Source organism: Clytia hemisphaerica, unplaced genomic scaffold (assembly GCF_902728285.1).
Source record: "Clytia hemisphaerica strain Z4C2 unplaced genomic scaffold, Clytia hemisphaerica genome assembly, whole genome shotgun sequence".
Lineage (NCBI taxonomy): Eukaryota > Metazoa > Cnidaria > Hydrozoa > Leptothecata > Clytiidae > Clytia > Clytia hemisphaerica.
The window spans coordinates 1,271,266-1,295,615 of NW_027103918.1; the positions used below are offsets into that span (position 1 = coordinate 1,271,266).

Here is a 24,350-nt window from a genome sequence, read left to right on the forward strand (position 1 = left end):
AAAAATTGAAAATGAAATTTTTAAAACCTTGGAAAAAAAACCAAAGCTTTGAAAATTTGGCAGTCTGTCCCGGGGGGGGGGGGGGGGCACTCGTATGATCTGGCTTACGTCATTTGCCGCGCTTAAGTAAGGGTGGGGTTTTTCAGCATCCCAAAATGCACTGTAAGGGTGTGTTTCTGTGAGATTGCACTGCAAGGGTCGAATTTTAAAGCAAATTCAGAATAGTTGTTAAAAAAGGTTTTTACTTCTCGTTTGTTTGAAAAAGTTTCTATTGTCTGATAATTACAGCTGACAAGAATAATTTTCTCAGTTTTTCTTTGAAACGGAAAATTTCCCAAGCTTCTTCTTTCACGCAGATTTACAGCTGAGAAATATAGTGTACTATAAGGGTTGGGTAAATCAAGAGAAAATGCACTGAAAGGGTACCTTTTCAGCCATACTGAACTGCACTCTAAGGGTACGATTTTGAAAAACAGATTTTGCGCGGCACATACCGTCGTTTCGAAATCGATAGAAAAGTGCATATTGATTAAAAATTCAGGGCTAAAATCACAATCTTTAAAATTTCATGATTTTAGCAAAAGAATAAAAATCACAAACATGAGATATCTTCCCGGGGGTATTATGTTTACGAGATGACGGGTATGTCTGAGCCAAATTTCCAAAGTCGACCCTTACTCTAAGGTCCCGAATAGACGTCCCCCCCCCCCCCCCCGCTTATTAATTTTCGAAACTTTTTCGGACCCCCCCGTTCTTATTAGGACCCCCCGTTTATTAATTTTCTAGTTTTTTGTTTTTGAGTTGAAGTGTAAATCAGGCTTAATCCATTTCGAACGTTCGAATTTTGGTAAAAGGTAAAAGGAAACTTCTAAATATTTTCAGACCCCCCCCCCCCCCCGTTTCGTTCAGGACCCCCATTCAGACCCCCCCCCCCCCCCCCCCGTTATTATATTTTACAAAAATTTCGGACCCCCCCCCCTTTTATTCAGACCCCCCCTACTATTCGGGACCTTAGAGTAGAGAGACTGAATTTCGAAAATCTTGTCCATTTTTTGACCTTTTTTCACCCTTAGAGGGACTTTCTCAAAAATTTTCAGATTTTAGTTTAAATTTCAAGATTATTTGACCCTTTGAGGAAGAGGACTTTTGATTTTCATAATTTTGGAACCCTTACAGACTTGCTTTTTAATGACTTTTGTAACCGTTTAAGGGATTTGAGTTTGAAAAAGGGAACCCATATGGCTTGCACATACCCGGTACCCATTTGCCTAAGTATCAGACCCCCTGGATATCCGAGAACAAGTTGCAAGGGAAAATTCACGAATCAGCGACTCACGAATCACGTTCAAGAAAAATATCTCATTTCATACAATAGGATTCGAAAATTCAAATTTGGTATAAATAATCTCCGTTTTATCATCATTTATAATTAAACATGAGGTTTGCAATAACAGTTTAACAGATACACACAAATTGTTTGCTTCCCTCTACCTTGAGTCCTTGAACCATCCGAGACAGGCAGTTTTATTTTAAGATTCTCATTATAACCTCGCTAAGGTAAACAATGATTTTTTTCTCATTTTGATAATTAGAAAGTCTATTATTTAAAATTTCAATTATCTTTCCTAGGCTAGAAGGTCATTAGTTCCGGGTTCCATAATTATTTTTGGTCTATTGATGATTTTTACACTATATTACTTGTTACTTGCTGCATATTACCTTTGTATATCTAGCTAGCAGCTGTTTTCTCCAGAAAATCAAGGGTTCTTTTTAGAACCATTGGGTATATTCAGATAGCACCAGGACGAGAACCGTTGCAGATGTAAGAAGGCTTTTCCTTTTTAAACCCTCTTTCAAAATCAGTTTGCCTTTTGGCTGAAACCAAAAGGACTCTAATAATGGGCTTTAGTATATTGTTTTTACTTGATAGAGAACCCGAGGGGTATGCACTCCAGGTAATTGATCGACCGTAGGTCTTGCCGTATGTTTTTCAGGATTCTCAAAGTGCACTGTCAGGTTGTACAAAAACTAAGTGAGAAAAATGAAGTTTTTTGTGTAAAGTTTTAAGCTAAGGGGACACGGCAACAAATCTTCTCGCGATTGCAACAAAAGATTTAGAAGCTTTAGAATGTCTTACCATTCTTGCGTCAAAATGAACAAAAATTTTCAAGAAAATGCACTGTTATCCTCGCTCAAATTCGGCCGAATTTTCCCTGCTTTAAAAATTTCCAATTTTAAGAGCCTAATTCTGGGCCACATGTATGGTTGTTTATGAATCAATAGTGCCACCGGTTGTAGAACACTCCCACACCCGATGTTTCCGCCGCGGCATTTGAAACTGTCGGTACAATATCGTATACCAATTATCTTTCTTTTTCTTTAAAAAACAATAATATGTATATGTTTTGAAATGAAACTTTTTCATGGTTGAATGATTTATGGCATCACCCTTTTTCCTTCCTGGTTGAAAATAAACGTACTAATTTGAATGTTTTAATAGTAATGAAAATTTTAAATATAGTTCTTCTTGAAATTAAGAATTGGAATGTTGAGTTTTGTTAGCTCTGTTCAAAAATCTCAGAAGGAGTAAATTCGACATAAAAGGAAATTTAAAGAATGGGCTTTTCCAGAAAAAAACCGTATACCCCCTGTTGAGGAGGTCCATTTCCGTTCCAAGGGGGTAAGGTTTAATATGTGTTGGAATTCCATAGGGAGATACAAAAATCTGTCAAAAATAACTGGAATTCCATGGGGGTAGCCTTTTAAATCCTACTAAAATTCAGAATTCCAGAAGGGTTTAAACCTGAAATTGCCTGGAATTCCAGAGGGTTACAGCATTTCCAGCCACAAAATGATGGACCTCCTCAACAGGGGGTATACGGTTTTTTTCTGGAAAAGCCCAATGATAGAAATTCTAGCTTTTTCCTAGATTATGCTTATTAACAACAGGAGTTTCAACGTCCATCTGCTAACTTCGTATAAATTTTGTGAACATTAGATAAACGTTGAGACAACGTTGTGTTCAAGCTTGGAGAAGTATGTGGTAAACGGTATTTCCCAACTTCGTCCCCGTGTATCCCAGACTTTATTTACGTTAGTTGATGGACGCCGGAGAATATTATCTAGCACCTATCAATAAGCATAAAAAGCTGATAATACACAGGGAACTTGTTAAGGTATTTCCAATCTCCCACATTGGCGATATTCCACAATGACGTCAAATTTGTAGAAAACATACCAGAAACCAGTTTCTAAATTATTCGTTGTTTTTATTGCGTTTAGTTTCAATATGATTAGTCAAAAGAAAAAAACTGCCGTGTTCTTTCTCTATCTTATCATCTCAACACTTTGCCATACTGCTAATGCTAAGCAGAAGAATGATAAATTCGAGAAAGCTAAGCAGGACTTGGCAAATTTCTCTAAAAGTAATATTATCAAGGATGGAAAAGCAGCTCTGAAACATGCTGGGTTACTTCAAGATACTAAGAACTCTGGTGAAGCTGAAAGTCTTATTGATGGTATCCAGAAAAGCATTGTTGAGAAATTTGAATCATTTGAATTTGATAAGGAAGAGGTTGGATCAGCTTTGGCATCTGGTGTGTCGAAAGGTTTCCCTGATTTGGTAAAAGGCTTCCAAACTAAGCAATGGTACTACGCATTATCAGGTATATTAAGCTCTAGTTTAGATAGGCTTCCGCTCATCCTCTAGCGAAAAAAGTTTCTTATAGGAAGTATATAGGTCTGCGAATCAGACTTTAGCTTAGACGGCCCACTTTTCGCCCTGCCTATTCTAATTGTGAATTAAAGTTGACTGATAGTTGGCTGTCAATGCATTGTTCTCTTTTGACGTCAATGGAATGTCTTCTTTCAATCTTTTCCAAGCAAATATTTTACCTTCCAACTTTGCGCCCACTTTTGGCCTTACTCAAACAATTAGAATAGGCAGGGCAGAAAGTCGGCCGTCTAAACTAGAGCTAAGTTATCATTTGATGACTGAAAAAATTTACACCTTAGCTCTTTCTGTACCAAAAGGCAAATTTTTTTCTTTTTAGCTAAGATTATTTTTTCGTCTATAGTGAGAACCTTTAACAGATTTAGCGCTAAAAAATTAACAAAGATCAATTTTTTTTCAAAAAATAAGAGCTAAAAATCTTCAAAGTTTGTGAACCTACGCAGTACTACAAGAAACTCGACGCCATCCTATTCGATACAGTACAAATTCTAATTCTACTTGAAAATCGAATTAAGGAACGTCAGCTGTATTTTAGATTCTGTTTTTATCTTTTTTATCACTTTCAGGAACTTTGAAGATCTTGACAGCACTCACCACAGCTGCAGGACCTTATGGTGCAATTGCTGCTCCAATACTTAAGTTGTTGACCATCATTTTGAATATGTATGGAGCACCAGTGCAAGAATCACAAGAAGATATGATTAAAAGGTAATAAACTGACCACTCGCTATCATCATCCCTTGGAAGCATCAAGAATACAGTATGTGGCCCCCAAAACGTCGATCAAATTTAAAACTTCTCTCAAATCGAGAGGAAAAGAGGCTTTACAAAAATTTTTGCTGCATGAAAAACTTTAACATCTCTACTTTCTTTCCCGGAAGTTCTTTTTCAAAATTTTCAATTTCAACAGTATTTTGTAATCGCTTAAAGATAGGTAGCTTTTTTCGAAGGGCCCCCAAAACGGAGGTTTGCAATTTTAGCTATTTCTCGAGATATCTTTAAGATATGAATACAAAATTTATACCATAGTTTGGCAATGTGATTTAGAGGGTTTTGGGCATAAATTTTTTTTTATAAAATCTTTACAGTATACCCCTGGTTGTCAAAATGCAGGTTTGGGGCCCCCAAAATGGAGGTGTAGTTAAAATCAAATTATTAAGCCCAGTGGTAAAAGGGGGAGAAACTATAAACATATTTGTGTTTTCCATTAAATTTACGACCCGATGCATGTAAAATTAATGATTTTTATAAAATATTTCAAGATTTTCGATGATGCAAAGTCAAAACTGAAAATTTAGAAATTTTCAAAATGACAATTTTGATTTAACAACGTCTTAATCAGGTTTCTGAAAACCAATTTCTTTTGAACATAGTTCCATTCATGTATGGAATATGCTGTGAAAATTTTAGAAAAACAGCTTAACTGAAACTGAAAATATTAAGCTTTAAAGATATTTTTCTCCTATAATTTGCAAAAAAATGACAGAATTTGCCGTTTTTGTTGATTCAGCGAAAAATTTTATATGTAATATTAATTTTTTGTTATAAACTATTATTTCAAGCTGATAGGAATGGAATTCCAAGATTTTTTGCTTTTTCTCATATTTAGAATTTTATGTTTTGTCAATGCTGATTCTAGGGCTCCAAAATACTGGTTGACCTTCAAGATGCTATATCCTTTACCCAGCCTCTAAAGTCACAGATGTATTTGCATTTTCTGAACGGTATTAGGTGTAGAAAGTTTCCTATACCCCGTTTTCATAACTTATTTTCAATATCCAAGGAGCTAGAGTGAGTTGTATGCAATTTTTATCTAATGTTGGTGTTAAAATATTTCCTTTAGACGCAAATATGTTATTTTGAATCTGTCTCAAACCAGCAAAAACATGCTCATTTTTAAGTATAACCATCATTCTTTCAAAATAAACAGAAATCGTTTAATTCTGATAAATCTACAAGTCAGAATCTTCATTTTAATGAAAACCTCCGTTTTGGGGGCCGTCTCCGTTTTGGGGGCCATATACTGTAGACCTTTTCATAAATTACGCCACGAGCAACGCTTACCTCGTTTTCAAAATATTGCTCTGTGATGATAATTGATTCCCAGATGATTTCATAAAAAGTGGACTCTATTTATAAAAGTGCCACTTGAAGACTTGGGGAATTCAATTACCTTGGTAATGGTTCCAAAATGCAGTAGTTGTACTCAAAATAATTTATAAAAAGGTCTATTACCATTATTTTATTGGATGAGAAGGGGTTTTCATAAGATACTTAACAAATTGACACCTTCTTTAGAAAAAGTAACAAAGTTGTTTTAATTACAGCTTAAGGTGGTAGTCTACCGTCAGATTTCAAAAGTCAACAAATCACATTTTTTGCAATAACTCAAGAACTTCTTTACATTTCGTAATGAAATTTTAAGGAAATGTATATCAACTATTAACATTTCTAAAAATAAAAAAAAATTCTAAAAATAACCAAAGACGGGGGTAAAATCAGCCAGGGGGTAAAATACTTTATTTTGCTTGTGTCAGGTTTTCTGAATAGTCGGCTTGACCTATGAAGTTAGTTTTTTTTTTAAATGACTAATACTTAGAAAAGGTCTGGAATGAGTGAAAAATAAAATCAAATTTTTTTTCCAGGGGGTAAGAAACTGAAAAAAACGCTTTTTTGAGATTAAAAATCAGGAAACCAATTTTAAAACTTTTTAATCCATTCATTCAATGCACAATCATGTAAGGAAACTTCCCTGAAAATTTCAAGTCTGTAGCTACTCTCAATCCTAAGATATTTCTGACAAGGTGTTGCGAACCCCCGGAAACGCGTTTTTGAGAAAAATCAAAGAAAAAGACAAAAATGGGTATCATTTTAAGCTGGAAAGCTCTTTTCAAAAAATTTCTTCACTGAATACTCATCAAACCAGTCAGGTTTCATAAGTTAAAGTAAAACATTTCACAAAAATTGATGAATTATCCAAAAATCAACAAAAACATGTTGCGCTAAAGTTACGTAAATATAGCAAACTTTGCGGTAATCTTGCGATAACATCAAATTTGGGTGAAAACAGCCACATAAGTGTGACAAAATGTTCATTGAAATTCCAGCATGACTCTCTGTAGACATGTGGCGTATCACATTGCTATGTTTCGGTCGAGATTGAAGAAATAAGTCCTTAGCAACGGGATTTTTTCTGTTGCTAGGGCGATTTTTCAAGCACCCAACAGGATAAAAATGCTCACTGCGGCCTGAATGATAAAGATATAGCTCTGAAATTTTCAGGAGATGTTCAGAAAGACCTAAGGATCTCAAAACACCCAAAAACCAGAATTCGACAATTTTTTCGATGATTTTTTATTTTCTACCACCTTAACGACCAACCAAATAATAAGACTTCCACAAAGCAAATAAGACTTCGTAAAAAGCTCAAAAGAGCCCCTATTTTATCCATTTGTAGGGTCTTAAAAGATACTTTGATGGAGGAATTCAAATCAGAGGCTCATGGTGTCCGTACAGAGTATGAGACGTTACAAAGTCAAATCGAATTGCTCCGTGAACGGAAGAACAAAAATGATATGTTGAATATGATTGAACTTGAAGAACTTCACTTTTTGTCGTATGATAATTTCGCTATTTTTGGTAGGTCTCATATAATTTTCATTTTTCAAAAAATTTTCAGAGAAAAACTTGCCAGTGGAAGTACCTGTAATGCTAGAATGCATTGACTTCCAAGCCCGAAGGGCTAGACTCATGACTCCTGGATGGGAAATGAAGCCACTTATTTCCCATCCAGAACGACCGCGCGTGGTTTCTACACAAACGCTTGATTGAAAGTAAAATCTATCCCTATATTTCAAAAAATGCAGTCCTCAAAAACAAAAGAGCAGCTAAATACAATCCATCGTCATGAATGTAGCGCGTTCTAGATGGTAAATAAGTGGCTTCATTTTTTCTTGCCTGGGAAAGGTTAGAGATTCTATTCTAGCCCTTCGGGCTTTAAACTCAATGCTAGAATGGAAATAGACTTGCTCACAAAAAGTTAGGTTTCCCATATACATGTAAAATAAGCTACGCGAATTACTATTTATTTGAGGAGAGGTTCAGGGGAAAAATTCTGAATTATGAGACCAGCTATTATACAACCAATGTACCAACCTCAGCCCAGGAGATGATGTATTTCTTAAATAATTATATCAATTGTTATTTAGGAAAACTTAAAAGTAAGATTACTGAAAATTGTTATCCCGGGCGGGTGACGAACCCTGAACAGGTGTTGGCACCAGTTAAACGTTGCTTCGATGTCCTCAACATGTATTGTCAACTGTCTTTGATGAGACAAATGATGTTGGGACAACTGGCCGCATTAAGTGAAGAAAAACAACAAAAGAATCTGCAAGATAGTTTCATGAATTTGTTGAAACAAGCACAGACAACAGATCACCAGGTATATATGGCAAAAAGTAAAGTTTTAAAAAAATTGGACCCCTCCTCCCTCACTTAAAACGCTTCGGTTGGGTTTATGCTTAGAAAAAGTGTTTTATATTATATTATATTAGATATTAAAAACGAATCACCGAAAAAAACCTTTTTTACGGTATTTGCTGAAAAAATTAACCCTTATAAACCATATAGTTTTGAAATCGTCTTATCGAGATCTCTTAGAATCTGCCATTAGTTTATTAAAAAATTTGAAACGTTAATTCCCCTTTTATTCTTGTTTTTTTTTTTTTTTTTTTAATTTAGGTTTTGAATTTCCTTGCCAAGCCTATGGAGCACCCTGGCGCCCGATACGTGATTTATTTGCTTTACGCGCGTCAACACCAGTATCCAATCATTGTTGAGTACTTACAACGTTTGGCAATCCGAGATGAAGTGGTTTCAAAAGACAATGTAGAAATTCGAACAAATTTTGATAAGCAAAACGCTATGTTTTGTAGCGAAGAGTATTTACAAGGGAACTGCCGCTTAATCAAAAAGGTATTGAAAAATGACCATTGAGTATTGGACAGAAAAGCCTTTGTTTTGTGGTAAAGTAATATTTGATGTTTAATTCTTAACCATTTAACTTTTATGTGAAACCTGCTATAGCTATCAGTAAGAATATTACTCCTCAACGGACATCATTTCTTTCAGTTCAAAGCTCTGGGATTATAAGGGTTTAAGCGAAGAAATAAAAAGTCCCAAATCGACGTCCTGGACGTTGCCAAAACATGCTTTCAGTACTCAGAACCAAAGTTCGAGCATTGTATTTTTTTAAATCACCTTAATTCTTTCAGTCCCATGCACCGTAACTAAGATCAATTTCAAAGAAAATGACACTTGGATCTTGGATCGGATCTGGAGGTCACCTCTTGTTGGTTGCCTTCTTAGAGCACTTGGTTTAAAAGTGGAAAAGAAGTTTGCATGTATTACCTTGCATTTTTTCAGGAATCAGAAGGCAGTATAGGTCATCCAGACGCCTTTCCAGAAAACTGGGGAAGTATCACCAAATCTATGTTCATTTCACCAGACGTCCGCGTCAAAGCTAAAAACGTTGACAGTAAAGAATATATGGGTCCTTTTCATGGTCTTGCTGTTTTCTCTGGTGACGAACTTGAGAAGATGAGTGAGATTCAAGTACTCCCAGGAACCATTGGAACGACTGATACTGCTGTAATGGTTTGTATAAGTAAGTAAAAGTTATGTTTTATCACTCAGTCAGCATTGGATGTTAATACAATGTTCATTTGACGTTGATGGTCGTTATAGGACCATGCTCGAACGTTATAAGGTTCCACACAGTTCCGAAACAAAAAGTCCCCGAACACTGTGTGAAAGTAAAACGCTTTCGCTCCACTATTTTCATCGGAACGGAACAGCTCCGAACGTTTCTTAAATCAGTATGATTACTTCCTACCCGTAACAAACACCATACCGGAGTGATGCGAAACTGTAATGTTTGAATATGGTCTAAGAAATCTAACCAAATCCCATTAAAAAAATCAGCTAAATATCGTACCCCGTCAAAGACCCCTTCATTACTTCTGTTTCATAGGATTTGTGTTCTAGTACATGATGATTTCTACGTACTAAACTTTCTGACTGGAAAACAATGGAATTCGAATCTCCAGCAAAAAAATCGAAGGAATATAAATCCCCACGGAGTGAGAAGGGGCTAACTGTAAATTACATATAAAATAGCATGTAACAGATGCATAGATCATATGAAATAGGGTAATTGTGTTCCCGCTGTGATGTACCTCGTTTTTTTATTTAATGTTTTAGAAGAAGGCTGGTGTCAAGTTGTTGAAGAATTTTCATTTGAGCAAAACCTAAAAACACTTAGTGGCCGTGATTTCAGCTCAATCAAAACATTGATCATACCTGAAGGATACCAAGTGACATTATACGCACAAAATACCATTGCAACTAACAGACAACTTGGACCAATATTTGGCCGGATGATAGTGACAAAGTTTTGTGATAGTGATTGGGATGAGATATTGGTGAGAAAATCCGATTCTTCAGCAGCACATTATCCTGTTGTTTGTGATGAAGCAGGTTTCGGTGGATATTGTCAGCAGCTTGATCAACGGTTCTTGGATAAAAAGAAAGAGCTTGATTCTCTGGAAGGTGAGCTTTAGTCTTTTAAATGCGACCGTAGTGCAGCAGTAGAGCATTCGGCTACGATTCACAAGGTTGTGGGTACAACCCCCAGCCGGGTTATACCAAAGATTCTCAAAATGGTACTCGATGCCTCTCTGCTTCATGCTCAGCAATTAAGAGAAGGTTGAGCAATCCAGGGTAAAAAAAATGATGCCCTCCCCTACCTTCGGGTAGATAGCAATCGAAAGAAGAGCCTTCGGGTCGCTTCCGATTCCGGTCACAGATTTTCTTACTTTAGTTTTAAAGATTCTCTATTTGTCGTCATTCAAGGATGGTTTGCACGCAGAAATTTCTGGATATAGACGAAGGCCAAGTTGAACTAAATCAGAAATGAGTTCTAAAAAAGTTTGAGTTTATCGAACCAGTGATATTCATATTGGAAGTTTAGATGTGGCTTGCTCGGGTTCTGTTCAGGAATGACGTTCTATTTGTGAAAAGTTGTAATTCGAAACATTCTGATCACTTTTGCATCTCAAAGAGGTTTTTCCGAATACTCTACTTTGTAGAGCCGTTTTGATATGCCCAAGAAATCTCAGAATTTATTTGATTTAGTATCGACTGCTAAAGTATGGTCTAAATAAATTGTATCTGCTGATTAAGAGAATGTTTACGAAAAGATCAAATCCTTTAAATGATGCTTATACTTTCGATTTCAGACGTTCAAGAAAAACCACGCAGTGCTCCTGTCAAATACTCCGTGTGTTCAGCTGATGGAGTGCAATCGATGAAGATTCCGGCTGGATTCAAAGTCAACCTTTACACCAAAGATGACATTCTCAATGGGCCTCATACAGGTCCTGCTGAAATGCCGTCTCTTGGTGCCATTGATATCACAAAGGCCTTGGTGGAGAAAATTTCAGAACCACCAAAGTCACCCGTGAGTAGAAAAGACGAAGAGAAAAAATCAAAGATCGTTGATGATGAAAACGAAAAGAAAATCGTTAATTTACTTTCCAAATCAACTCATAAAGAAGTTGACGAGCACTCTTCAATTGGATCAAAACGTGACATAACGCATAAAAGAAATGCATTGACGCCAGAGGATATCACCAAAGCTTTTCGAAGATTCCAAAAAAATGAAGAATGAGAAGCTAACCCAGGAAAACTGATGAGTTGTGCCCATAAGTTCACCACGCTATCATTTCAGAACGATTTTTCTTAAAACAAGTACTTACAGTAAAGAAATCATAATGAATTTTTAATTTGATTAGAGCAAAGCTTAATACATCTTTATCAATTTATATTCTCATTCTTTTTCTCAAAAATAATACTTTTAATCAGGCTATTTTAGCCAAACTCAGCCTAGGCCTCTTTTTTCGCCAGCAGGCTATTTAGATTTGTCCAGCTTAACGTTTCTAAAACCTAATGAATCACAAAATAGATCAAGTCGACCGTAGGTCATGTAGAGCAGTTATGATGAACTGAATTTGCATCAAATGCGCCAACTCAATTCTATTGAAGATCAATGCATTTTTACTAAATTTTATATATATTGTTACATGTGAAGTTCAGAAAAGGCTTAATCAAGGTTCCAGTTCGGGGCTGTAAGCTTACAAAGTATGACCATTCAGTTCTAATGGACTAAAACCTGGCTCTATGACCAAACCAAATCAGTCGATTCTAAGCGAGCCTAACTGCTTTAGCACCATCGAGGTCATATTTTGGGCATCTGGAAGTTCACAGCTTTATAAGTTTTGGATTTTACGGAAACACTTTTAAAATTTCTAGGCCCTTGTCATCAGTATTTAAAAGATTTATCTAAATACGTCGCAACCTTCAAAGGCTATTTCGGAAAAACTTCAACCGCAACTGAACCAGCGTTTATATGTGCTATCAAATGGTTTAGTGTGCATAGCCCTTCAAGAAACCCCCTTCTCACAGACCCACTGGGACCCTTTCCCACTGGAGAAATTGGTCAAAATCTCGTCTTCAGCGGAAAATCATGCTCCAATTTTTGTATATTTTTCTATTTTTCCTATCCCGACTGAATCTTCTGACTTGGAATTTAAATTCCCAGCCAAAATATATATGAAAACATCAATCCCATCGAGTTTCAGTTCGTTATTTTTAACCCTACCACTGATTGGAAAAAATCCTACCAGGTATGTGAGAAGGGGGTGTTTCAAGTAGTATCTACAATGATTTCTATAATATTTGAAAAAGAGATAACTTTCACGAAGTGCTATAACCAGAGATTTGGGAAAAGAGGATAAGAATTGCGCTATTCAGCTTTTGTTCTCTAGGCTAGGCAACCTTTTGTTCTATTGAAATATCTGCGCCCGATCGATTGTTTTAGTTCTGAGCCAATCGGAGCGCTTGATTATTCTATGCGCACAAGACTAGAAGTACAAACAAAAAATGGCAGCCGTGGTTGATATCGAAAGTGAAATAAAATTATTTCTAATATCGGGGATTTTGGTATTTTTTATAAGCACTTTTCATTTTGGACATGGCGGATACAGTGTAAGTCGAGCCAAAAAGTTTCAGTTTTAGCCAAAATACTTTCCTCAAGGAATGCTCGAACCAATGTCACAGATTATATTGTAGAAATAGAAATAATTACTAGTAAAGAATTTAAAATTCATTGCATTCAAACACAAAACGAAGCTGGTAAAGCTAATATAGTTTTTCATTACTTCTCGGGCTAAAGTGTTTTGACAACCATATAAAAAGAGCTAGCTTGGTTGGATATTAAAACAATGAAGGAGAAGGGAAAGAATAAAACAGGACTAAAACAATGGCAATTCGTGATATCAATGACAAGAAATCAAAATTATCATGAATTTTTTTGTAAGAACTTTTTGAAGTTTACACAACAAAGCGAAAAATAATAGCAATATAATACAAAACAGTAGCACACAAAATAAACACATTAACAAAAATTATACAAAAATCTTTATTTGGTCGCGGTGTAATAACAAAAAATAATAGTAACTGGATAAATTTCTGGACTAATTTGATTCTTGTTATGTCAATTTTATTTGTCTTATTGCTTCCAAAAAGTTACTTAAATAATTGCAAGAAAATTAATTACAATAAAAAAACTTTGACTTGATCCTTCCTCACTAAAAGCACCTTGGAAAATAAACATATATTGTGAAACAGTATATGAAAAATCGGTCACTCTTGGATTTAGGGGGCTCACTAATTCCAATAGAGGTGTGATTCTAAGATAAAAAGCAATTTACCCTTTCAAATAAAATTTTAGAGAAAAAAAGTATGAATATAACCAGACTGATCATCAATGCTCAAGAAAAGAGTATTTCATAAGATGAATAATTATATAATGTGATGCATGAAAATAGTCCAGTGTCCAAACTGGAATTTCTATTAAAGCATTTTTGATATCTATATGGTTGGTTCATATAATTGTAGTCAGCCTCATTCTGGTGTCTTGTTTGGGACTATTTGCGTAATCAAGCAGGAAGTTCTGGTGAAACAGGGATAAAAAAGCCTCAATCCAACTGCAAACAAACCATGACATCAGATTCCATTGTTGTTTCCTTTGAGTTAAATATGCTTTTCACCCGTCCATCTTATTAGCAGAATTTGTTGGTGTTTGTAAAGATATTGAACCTTGTACGTGACAAATTCAGACAAATTTTAAGCCAATTCTCATTGTATACCAACCACGTGAAGGTACAAAATAATTCATGGATCTAGGTTACGGGCAGTATGATGGTAACTACCCTGAAAGTATATAATAATGAAAATGGGAATTAGGATCTTTGCAGCAAGCTATCATGAACAAATACAGAACACAAACAACAAATCTTAATTCCACCGACCACTGACAAAAACCGGTGAAATAAATCTTATATAACTGGACAATCTATTAACCGGTCAGAGCCAATCTATTAACCGGTCAGAGCCAATCTATTAACCGGTCAGAGCCAATCTACTAACTGGTCAGAGAAAATCTACTAACCGGTCAGAGCCAAACCGGTCAGAGTCATAGTTTTATAAATTACATAAGTAAAAATATTAGAACTTTGATTGCAATTTTCTGTTACATACAAAAACTTGAAATTTCAACCCCAACAAAATTATTTTTCCTCAGTGTCAGTAGAAGCTAAAAAAGCATCAAGGATAATTTAGCGTACTTACCAAATCTAAAATCCATTGCCATCAAGCAAGTTTTGCTAGGATAACATTATTTTTTCATCTAAAACTAGGAAAAAATACAACATTTTTAGTCGATTTTGCCCAACTTCAATCAAAATGCTAAGAAAGTTTGCGAGGATGTGCCATGTAAAACTAAGCTATAGGCAGTACTTAATCAACCTTACTGCTACCCATAAAAATTATGTTTGCAACACAAAAAAATTAATCTTATTCAACTTAACAAACAAAAAATACACTTTTTCATATAATTTTTCAGCTATCTTTGAAGGATGTGCCAAAAAGATCTAGAAGGTGCCAATAAAAACCAAAGCTAGGCTAGTCTCCTACAACCTTTTGCCAACCCAAAACACTTTATTTTGACTCTGAAAGACTTTCCAGTAAGGCAAACTAGCTAAAAATAAAAAGGTCCCATTTCACATCCAATTTTAGCATGCCTGCTTCCGCCATCTTTTTCTCAAAAAATAAAGCATGCAACAGCAGATTTTTTTGTCAGTTGAAACCCCAAAAGATTGTTATTTGCTTTTCAGTTGTTTATATAAGTAGGAAACCCCTCCAAAGGAGTAAATTCAGACAGTTTTTCTTGAACTGTTTTAATACTGCACATAACGCCATTTTTTTCGCAGTACCTTCTTGGCCAAGTTGTTGCCTAGCCTAGCGACTTCAGACGACGCCGATTTCAATGGTCAACAATGAGAAAACAGCGAGCGGCAGCTGCGAATCTTATCCTCTTTTCCCAAATCTCTGCTATAACTTACAGTTTGAACGTAGAGTTTTCATTCTGAGCTTTAAACATTAGACTTAAGTCTCAAAAGCCTCTGAATCTCGGGATCGAAATGATTCAATAAATTCTAGAAATATAGCTTTTTCAATAAAGTGGAATGACACCCCCTTTTTAAAGACCCGGTATTTTTTCAGTGTTAAGCTCGGTGGGGATTAAAATTCTTATACTTCTCAAGTCAGAAAATCTAGTGGGGATGGAAAAATAGCATAATATTTTGCAGTAAGGATTGGTTTATTTGATTATTTTCAGTGGGACAAAAATTGGAGTATAATATCCCACCGGGGACGATAATTTGGCCGATTTTATCCAGTAGGAAAGGGCCCCAGTGGGTCGGTGAGAAAGGGGTGTGAAATGGATAAAGTTACCATTCTCGTCAGCTTTTAAAATTTTGAAAAAACACCAAACTACAGTTGACTTTCTCTAATTCGATCTTCAAAGGGACCAAAAATTTTCTTCCAATTAGAGAAAGATTTGAATTAGAGAAAGTATTTCATACTAATTTCTAGCAGAAGAGACAATTATTTTTGTTTGAATTGTAAAAAGATTCGAATAGTAGAGGTTCGAATTAGAGAGAGTTGACTGTAATTGAAATTCCCAATATCATTTTGATCAGTATTATAGTCTGAAAAAAGCATGCCTTAATGTATCCTTTGCCTGGAAAATTTCTGTACAAAGAGAATTTCTTAAATACAATCATGATCAAAATATTGACATTATTTAGTGTGTATTAAAGTTTTTCAGAATTTAGACGGTGGTCAAAATAGGTTTTTTTATTACCACTTACTTAAAGTATGTGTACACCTTTTTTCCGATTTTTTGTCAAAATAATTTTTTTCATTCAAAGTGGAAGAAAAGTTACTGGATTTCATTTTGGTAAAATCACGATCTTAAAATCTTTTTTTGATCCAGAGTGTTATAACCATTTAAATTTCAAAACATAGTTCGTCTTATGATGGATTATTTACTCAAATAATTGTCTCTTTCGGAAACAACAAAGACAAAAGAGAGATTTCAGCTGATGTTTATTCTCACCTCTATTGAATAGTAATATTTTTGACACATTTCACTGATTACTCAAATAAACAGCAATCATCTCGTTAAAAATTTCAAATTGGTGTAGAGTAGAAAAAAACGAAATTTTACCACACTATTCTACTTTTAACGAAGTTAAAGTCACCCATAGCATTTAGATATCGACTTCATTCTTTTTTTATGAGATTCCCAAAAAATCAAACTTAAAAAGTGTCTTAGGATTTTATTTCTAACCCAGTTGTTTTTCCTCAATTGAATTGATAACTGAAAAAATCACATTTAAATTTACTTTTTTATCGATATTTTTACAGAATTTAGGATTTAAAGAGTTAAAGTCAATTCCAAAAAAAATCCCAAGACACTTTTTTAGTTCGATCTATTGGGAACATAGTATCGAAATTATTTTTTCAAAATTCAAAAGCTATGGGTGAGTAGGTAAGGTTAAAATTCTTAAGATTTTAATTATATCCTGCCCAGCTTTTTAAATTCAGCTGAAACTTTTACCATTAGAAAGAGAATATCATTGGCTTTCAGAAAATATATACTTTTGATATATAAAAATTTGTTGTTCTAAAGATACGATCACTTAAAGAGAATGTGTCAAGAAAAGGTGAACACATACCTTAATGACTTAAATCCATTATCCTGTTCTTTATCATTCTTATAGCCTTAGTATAATTTTTTTTGCCCTAAATATTTTTCAAACTTTTTTCCGAAAATAATCGAAAAGTTTTTTGAAAAAAAAGTCACCACGTGACCGAAAAATTTAACGAAAATTTGAAGTTGGTACCATATGCTTAAAGAAACATTTCCAAACGATAGATCATGACGAGTGGTGCTTAAAAATGGGGTCACTTTTAACTTCAGCTTTTGTTAAACTCAAGAAATTTAGAATTAAAGATATGACCTTATATGGTAAAAAAACGAATTGCAGAGTTTAAACTGTATGTTCCCGATATGCTTTAAAGCTGAAAATTGACATGAAGGAAGTTATGGTTAAAAGAAAATTTTCTATTTTGAGACTTACTCAATGAAGGCCTTCAATTTTCTGCTAGGTCTGATTTTTTACCAAAGACGGGGGTAAAAATGAGGCTTTCCCGATTTTCAAAATCGGGAAATCGGGATATCCAAAAATTCTAAAGACAAAAATTTTTCTTTTATTATTTTGAATTTACCTACCAAGTTTGAAGGCATTTTGACGATTCGACAAGACTCTGTAAACCTAAACATAACCTCGCATGCTTAGTCTATGTGGGCACAATACAGTTACTTTTTACCACCGTGTTAAAGTTCGGGTGAGAATTGCTATTTTAGCACTCCCACTTTCTTTCATTTAATATTTCGATTTTGGAGGGGTTTTGTGGCTTCTAGGCTATATTCCAAGCGTTATTCGAGCAAATTTGAGCTTTTAAATTCTGAGATCCTAAGGTCCTAACTTAAGTCTCATGTTAAAATTCAGAGCTAAAACTCTACTTTCCAACTGTAGTTTAAAGCTCTTAAAATCATTTGTGGTGTTTAAAATTTCGTTGGGAAATCCCCTTTTGTCTCAAATATTTTGTCCATGATTGTGCCTCTCACCATGTAAATGTAATTTTTTCATTCATGTATTTACAAAAGTTTATAAAAATATTAACGTTACTAAGAATCTTTTATGGGGAAGTAAGTCAAGTTGCGCCATTTTTGTTATTGTCTTGTTCATCCACATCAGAAATATTAGAAGTGTTTATATTTGAATCATTTCGGCTTGATGTCCCAACTGGACCAATATTACCTCCGAATAAGTAGTTACCTGAAAGAAAATATTTCTTTCGGTTTTACTTTTTATCTTTTACTCAGTGGCCCCTTTTTTATGTTGAAATTATGACTCAAAATTATGACTCAGAAATAATCGATAACAACTGTTATACATGCCATCCGCATTAAAATCTTTCAAAGACATTTTGTACAGGGAACCACAAACAGTGTCTATCTGTGATTTTTCTAAGGTTTAAATCCCGGTGGGGGGTACTAGGGCAAAATGGGTTACGGGGATGCGCCGCTGGACAGGGTACCTTTTTTAACCTCTACGAGTCCCAGGTAGGGTTGCAAAAACACAAAAATAAGAAAATCAGTCCCTCGTAGGGTGCCTTTGTTGGAAAATTTGGGGAAAAAGTAGAAAATCTGAGAAAATTTTGGAATTTCAGTCCCATTCCGGGTCATGGCACTTTTTCGAACCTCAGCGGAGCACCCCCGTCGGTCAGCAAGGGTAATACCCCCGGGGGTTTAAATTCATCATGAATCTCAGTACCAGGACCACAAAAATTTATCCCCATGAAATAAAGAACCTTGATCCCAATCTCTTGTAGTACCTTTCATGGATGTTTCTAATAATGGTTTGGATTGCTGTAAACTTTCTGCAAGTGACATGCTTCTCAGTTTATCCATGTGTCTTCGATGTCTCCTATTGGTTAAAAATAAAAGATGATATAAATCTGACACACAAATTTTCTAGATGATACATATCCAACCTCTATAAACCCTTCTAATCTAACTGTTCGTTGAGGGCATTCGATCTGTTCACGATAGTGATGGGTTATTGATTATTGATAGTACAACTGACTTTACAATCCACAGAGTGCTCAATACCGCAGAGCAGCGTCCCACTATTAACTGGTTTTTCATCAATTAAAAGCAACGCGTTGTATTTGAAACTGGCATTACAATTGTCGTTTTTATTTCTTAAAATCGTTTGAGGATGCATGCTTGAAAAAGCAAAGTATTTGAAAAAAAGTTCCTCTGTTTATTTTAAATGTATGACACCGTACAGATTCTATATTCTAATTTATAAAACTTCATCAAAGAGTACCAAGAAAAAGAATTGAAACAAGAGTGTACTCACTTCAAGGCACATAAGCATATTGTCCATGCCGTACCCAGGGTACTTATTCCAATAACCAAAGCACTGACAACCAGATAGATATAACTCCAATCTACAAAGATTAATGATTTAAAACACATAAGGGCTGCTTGAGTAAAATCTGTGTTGTGCAAGTGGTGAGCACTGGCGGATTTAAGACAATACAGCAAGTACGTCGGAAACATGGGAAGGAGTAAAACGCTCGTTAAAAGACAATGAAATTACAATTAAAAATCTCTTCCTCTGATAAGTTTGACATGGTCTAAAACTGCCTATCGTTTTTTTGATAGACTGTATGGCGCTGATAAGTTCTCAGGTGTAACATGGCAGACTTCACATTTTAGCTTTGCCTTAGCACGTGCTAAATCCATATATTATTGAATCGTTTTTATTTTGGACCAAAAACACAAATCCCAAACAACAAAAAACTACCATTTTCACCCCTTATAATACGGTAACTAAATATTATAGTACCTGAGTTAGCTGTTTTGTCTTCAGCTTTAGTTCTGCCAGGTGCTGTAATGTAGGCGATTTGTGATCGTTGTAATGAATCAGGTGGTACAGGCACAGCGGAACATAGTTCTGGACTGGTGCAATCTCCAGCATAACAGTTATCACCAATCATTAGGGCTGCAAAATAAATATGCAAATATGTAAGAGCGTAAAAGAAACATAAACTTTTGAGTTCCGATTAAGATAGAAAAGATGAACGCAGTAATCAAAAGGAACAGCTTCTCCGGTACCAAGCCCCGCAACTAAGTACATAATCATTACGTTTTAAATCAAGCTTTAAGAAAGCCATGTATAGATATCATATTAAAATATTGCCTTGTTTTACCAGAGGTCCATGTCTACCGTGAAAAGCACAGCTCAAAATCATATATTTACGCCGTGCCCAGGCTCGGATACAGAGGGAGGCTATAACCAATGGAGGAGAGTGCACTTTATTATCGTATTACTTTATATGGAAACTAATTACTCTCCATGAATAAGATAGCCTACCTCCTGTATCCGACCCTGGTGCCGACGAATCGAGATTCTATTCATCGCGCAATCAGCGAAGACAAAAGTAACTATGACGACCATCCAAGATCTTGGATGAGCGTCATAGTCGATATTTTTATTCCCGTCGTTGAAAACACAACTTACAAAAAGTCATCAATGCTTTGTAAAAAGAGTCAGTGATAGAGAATCATAACATAAAGTCTGTCTATTATTTCGATTCAATTAAAGTGACATTTCCATAATTAAAAGTTTAGTAATTACTGTTATACATTTGGGGATCATGTAAAAGATTTCTTTTGAAATAAACTCATTTCAACTACACTTGGAGGTTTCTGGGGAATTCGTAAATAGTAAACTGCATACTGATACAGTCTGCTAGACATTAATATGGTAATATTTGCTCTTCATCTTTGATTTTTTCTACAGTGATTAGATTGACACATGCGCGATGAAATTTCTATTATTTGTCTTCAGAGGTTACTATTTTCTTTGAAAACTTAACCTCTGATACTCAGGGTAGTCCATGTCTTTTATTGCACAGAAAAATAACAAAAGATATTCACGCAATCACGCAATCACGCAATCATCAATTTTTTTTTCGAAATTTACGCATTCACGCAAATATTTCTCGAGTTTCACGCAATAACCCAATTTTTCAGAAAAATTTTTGGGAAAAGTCGGGGAAACATTGGAAAATCGGGAACACTGCACACAATCGGTGTAAAAAAGGCAAAACTCACGTATTCACACACAAGTAGCCCAGATTCACGCATTCACGCAATCAAAAAGGAAGTTTTTTCAATTCATGCATTCACACATTTTATTTTTTTTCAATTTTAACGCATTCACGCAACCGAAAATGCCCATTCACGCATTCATGCAAAACGCTGGGGGGGCCATATATGCTTTCTTGTGAGGTACTCAAGATACTTATAAATATATATATCTAGTCAGAATTTACAGAAATCGATAAGTTTTTCTAACTTACCCAAATCGCAATATTTTTCTTCGCAGCATAGAGCAGCACAAACTTCAATATCATCTACAGTTGCAAGCATTGAGAAATTACCAGCTCTAAGGCCCCCTCTCAATGTGTGATTGTACATGATATGGCTCCGTTTACACCGTGGATATCTTTTATGATTGACGAAGAAATCACTCTCTGCCATATTTGTTACTGTAAATGTGAAAATAAAAAGATGCAAACCTTGAATATTGTATTATACTGACCTTACTGCGAAGCACTTTCGAAGACGTAAAATTGAGTTGTAAATTGAGCGATACAACTTTCCAAATCGGAAGGAACCTTATTTTCAGAGGTTTTTGTTTACTTGGAACAGGAAGCCAAATTTAAGTGAGAGTCGTTTATTTTTATATCTATATTTTTATATTTACTCCATTATCGGCGATATTGTTTATCACTGCACATCTTCATTCGACGGGCGAATATCTGTCACCCGTCGCGCTACGGCACTTTTCTACAAGAAAATCAGAGAGCAAGGCAGTTTTTCCCTGCGTTTAAATTCCGAGCACGGCATCTAAAACAAAAACTTGAACAGAAATATATCTCATAGCTTACTTGTATCTTGTTCAATCGGGTCTTGAGTCCAGGCAAGATAAGCCACTTTTGGTCTCAGATGACTTGGTTTAGCTGGGATGGTTTGGCAAGTTCTCTGGTTATTACACGTGACAGAGTAACAATACCGCCCAAGCATCAAAGCTAGATGACCTTCATTTAGATCACAAGCACGCCCTATACAATCTTCTAAATGTGTAGCACGCCCTAGGGCGGTATAGTTTCCAGCACGCATTCCACCAAGCAAGGTGACGTTGTTGTAGATCTTTCTAGCTTGACATGTGCTAGGGCGTAAGACGGGCGCCAATTTTTCTGGAATGTGATTGGCGTTAATTACTTGGCGGTTGCCAGATGGTTGAGGTAATGGGCGAGAAAGTTTGTCTAGAAAAAAATGTGCATTTTGAATTATTCTAAATTCTTCTAGGTGTATCGTCAAACAATTTAAGATTTCTGTGGCTGTATTTTATCTCAAGTAACCTTCCCAAAATATTGATTAAAGTCAAAAAATATAGCCCAACTAGTATTCGTCTTGTTCTTGCAGTGAAAAATCTTAAATTGAAATAAATAATTCTTACCTCTAGTTTTCTGATGATTTTCTTTCCTTCTGATGTAAGCAATTTTCGGCATCCGGTTATTTGGTTTAGCTTTGATGGTTTGACACAGCTCCTCCGTATAGCATTGCACTGCTAAACAACGTTTACCAATCATAAAAGCCAATTGGCAGGACCTATTAATAGAGTAAGTTTTGAATATCCCGGGAGAGCCTAGAACAACGAGGCTCTGAATATATGAAAACTTAAAAGTTCTACAAAAATCTAGGGGTTCCGAGGGTCTCAAAAATCACAAAATTTCGGTGCTGAAATACTTCAAACTGAAAATATTCGGGAAAGATTTTCTAAGCAATAAGTTCCCACTAGTTGTTAAAAAGTCATGCTGAATTAATAACTCTTTAACTATCCAACTAGTCTCGATTTCCAGACCACTATTCTTTTAACACAAAACGTAGGAGCAATCCTGCCTCAAAGTCAAAAAAAAAGAAAAAAGCCGTACGGGAAGTTGGTATACTAATTCAAACAATCGAAAAGTAAACAAACTTCTAGGTAAGTTTTTTCTACTACTGTAAAAGAAGTTTTTTACTAAAACTGATGTTAACTAGTAGTCTAGCTCTAGACTACCATCCAACCAATGGTAAAAAACATCTTTTAAAATAAATCTAAACGATTGGCACATAGCGTTAACTGAACGTTAATCTAACGTTACATGGACGTTGAAAAAACTATTGAGAAATTACTTACGCGATCTCGCAACATAATGAGATACATAAATCCATATCGTCTACACCACCAAGGTCTGTAAAATTACCACTCTCCGTTCCACCTTTCAAAGTCACGTTATAAGAGATAGGACTGTGGGTACATAACATTTGGCCATCGAATTGGTTGTTTAAACCATTTGGTTTGGGTTGTTGTGGTTGTTGAGGAGCTGGTGTTGATGGTTTTGCAACTTTTATTGAAGTATCTAGAAAATAGTTTAAGATGTTAGAAGCTTTTCTTACGTATATAAATAGAGTAGAGTCTCCATAACTTGAACTCGCATGAGAAACTCAAATTTGTTCGATTTAAAAGAAATTTCCACTATAGAGTCAGATTTATAAGGTATTGTTAATTGAAGGGTCCTGTTAAGGGCTCTGACCATAGTGAATTTTTCATAATTGCCATGTTTAAAATGTATTTTCTGACTGATGTAACCAACAAAACTATGGCATGTTATACATTTTCTGTTAGACAAACTATTCCTGAATCTTAAAATTCAAAAATTGCATTGAAAAGATTTGATGAAGAAGAAAATGAAGACTTTTCTGAGGAAGAGTATTTCAACTTTGAAGAGCTTAGTTTCGGCGAAGAAAAAACATATTGAAAATTTTTTCGCAGTAGATGGTGTATCTTTTACCGAACAATAAGCATTTTTGCGAAAAATTTTTGTAAATGCTTCTTTGTCTCGAAATCTTCAAAATAGTGGTCTTTCATCAATTTTTCATCTGGATTTTGCTTAAAAAAATAGTCATAACTTTTGACACATTTTTTTAGAAAAATTTTCCTCAAAATTTATAATAGTTCAATTCTCTGCGGAAAGTTTGAAAAAAGTTCGAAACAAAAAGGTTAATTACCCATTAAAACTTAGCACTTTTTATAAAAGAAGGTGATGCAACATATTATTAACGTCTTTTTAAAGTTCATATCGTCATTTTTGCAATTAAGTTCTTAATTACTCTTAAGGGGTTTGATTAAAAAGCAATTTATAAAGGCAATTCTTTGTTAAAAGTGTTAAAGAATCTAAAACATAACTTTTATGTTCAGATACTAAAATCAATTTTCTGAGTATGGTCAGAGCCCTTAAGTAGACATTCATTCATAGAGGCTCAAGTTATTTAGACTCCGCTGTTGTGAAAGGAAATATCTAATATGAAAGAATAAAAACTGCCAAGTAAAGCATGCCGAAAAAACCTAGCGAGCACTTAATCTGGATATTAAGACTAATCAGGAAAACTTTGAATACT

At 35.0% G+C, this 24,350-nt stretch overlaps 3 protein-coding genes across 3 annotated transcripts; 2 read left to right on the forward strand and 1 right to left on the reverse strand.

Moving 5' to 3' along the window:
- Nucleotides 1–3,286: 3,286 nt before the first annotated feature.
- LOC136809678 (uncharacterized) lies at nt 3,287–7,643 on the forward strand. The gene is made up of 4 exons (XM_067066222.1): nt 3,287–3,665; nt 4,300–4,441; nt 7,191–7,372; nt 7,600–7,643. Exons 1-4 carry the CDS (start codon nt 3,290–3,292, stop codon nt 7,641–7,643), a joined length of 744 nt encoding a protein of 247 aa, XP_066922323.1. The 5' UTR covers nt 3,287–3,289.
- A 291-nt stretch (nt 7,644–7,934) lies between these two features.
- On the forward strand, nt 7,935–11,521 carry LOC136809649 (uncharacterized). Its single transcript, XM_067066196.1, has 5 exons — nt 7,935–8,177; nt 8,477–8,710; nt 9,161–9,401; nt 9,998–10,345; nt 11,035–11,521. Exons 1-5 carry the CDS (start codon nt 8,043–8,045, stop codon nt 11,463–11,465), a joined length of 1,389 nt encoding a protein of 462 aa, XP_066922297.1. The 5' UTR covers nt 7,935–8,042; the 3' UTR covers nt 11,466–11,521.
- Nucleotides 11,522–17,929: 6,408 nt separating this feature from the next.
- LOC136809679 (uncharacterized) lies at nt 17,930–23,964 on the reverse strand. Its single transcript, XM_067066223.1, has 9 exons — nt 23,961–23,964; nt 23,089–23,311; nt 22,369–22,520; nt 21,797–22,174; nt 21,206–21,394; nt 19,687–19,842; nt 19,195–19,285; nt 18,665–18,756; nt 17,930–18,105 (listed from the first exon to the last, which is right to left on the reverse strand). The coding sequence occupies exons 1-9, from the start codon at nt 23,962–23,964 to the stop codon at nt 17,981–17,983; spliced, it is 1,410 nt and encodes a 469-aa protein (XP_066922324.1). The 3' UTR covers nt 17,930–17,980.
- Between the last annotated feature and the right edge of the window lie 386 nt (nt 23,965–24,350).

Coding starts and splice junctions, on each gene's coding strand:
- LOC136809679 (XM_067066223.1), bottom strand. Junction 22,521..23,088: donor TCATTATGTTGCGAGATCGC/GTAAGTAATTTC, acceptor CTCTATTAATAG/GTCCTGCCAATTGGCTTTTA. Junction 18,106..18,664: donor ATTAGAAACATCCATGAAAG/GTACTACAAGAG, acceptor ATTTTCTTTCAG/GTAACTACTTATTCGGAGGT.
- LOC136809678 (XM_067066222.1), top strand. CDS start 3,290: ATGATTAGTCAAAAGAAAAAAACTGCCGTGTTCTTTCTCTATCTTATC. Junction 4,442..7,190: donor CAAGAAGATATGATTAAAAG/GTAATAAACTGA, acceptor ATCCATTTGTAG/GGTCTTAAAAGATACTTTGA. Junction 7,373..7,599: donor TGATAATTTCGCTATTTTTG/GTAGGTCTCATA, acceptor CAAAAAATGCAG/TCCTCAAAAACAAAAGAGCA.
- LOC136809649 (XM_067066196.1), top strand. CDS start 8,043: ATGTATTGTCAACTGTCTTTGATGAGACAAATGATGTTGGGACAACTG. Junction 8,178..8,476: donor CACAGACAACAGATCACCAG/GTATATATGGCA, acceptor TTTTTAATTTAG/GTTTTGAATTTCCTTGCCAA. Junction 8,711..9,160: donor ACTGCCGCTTAATCAAAAAG/GTATTGAAAAAT, acceptor GCATTTTTTCAG/GAATCAGAAGGCAGTATAGG.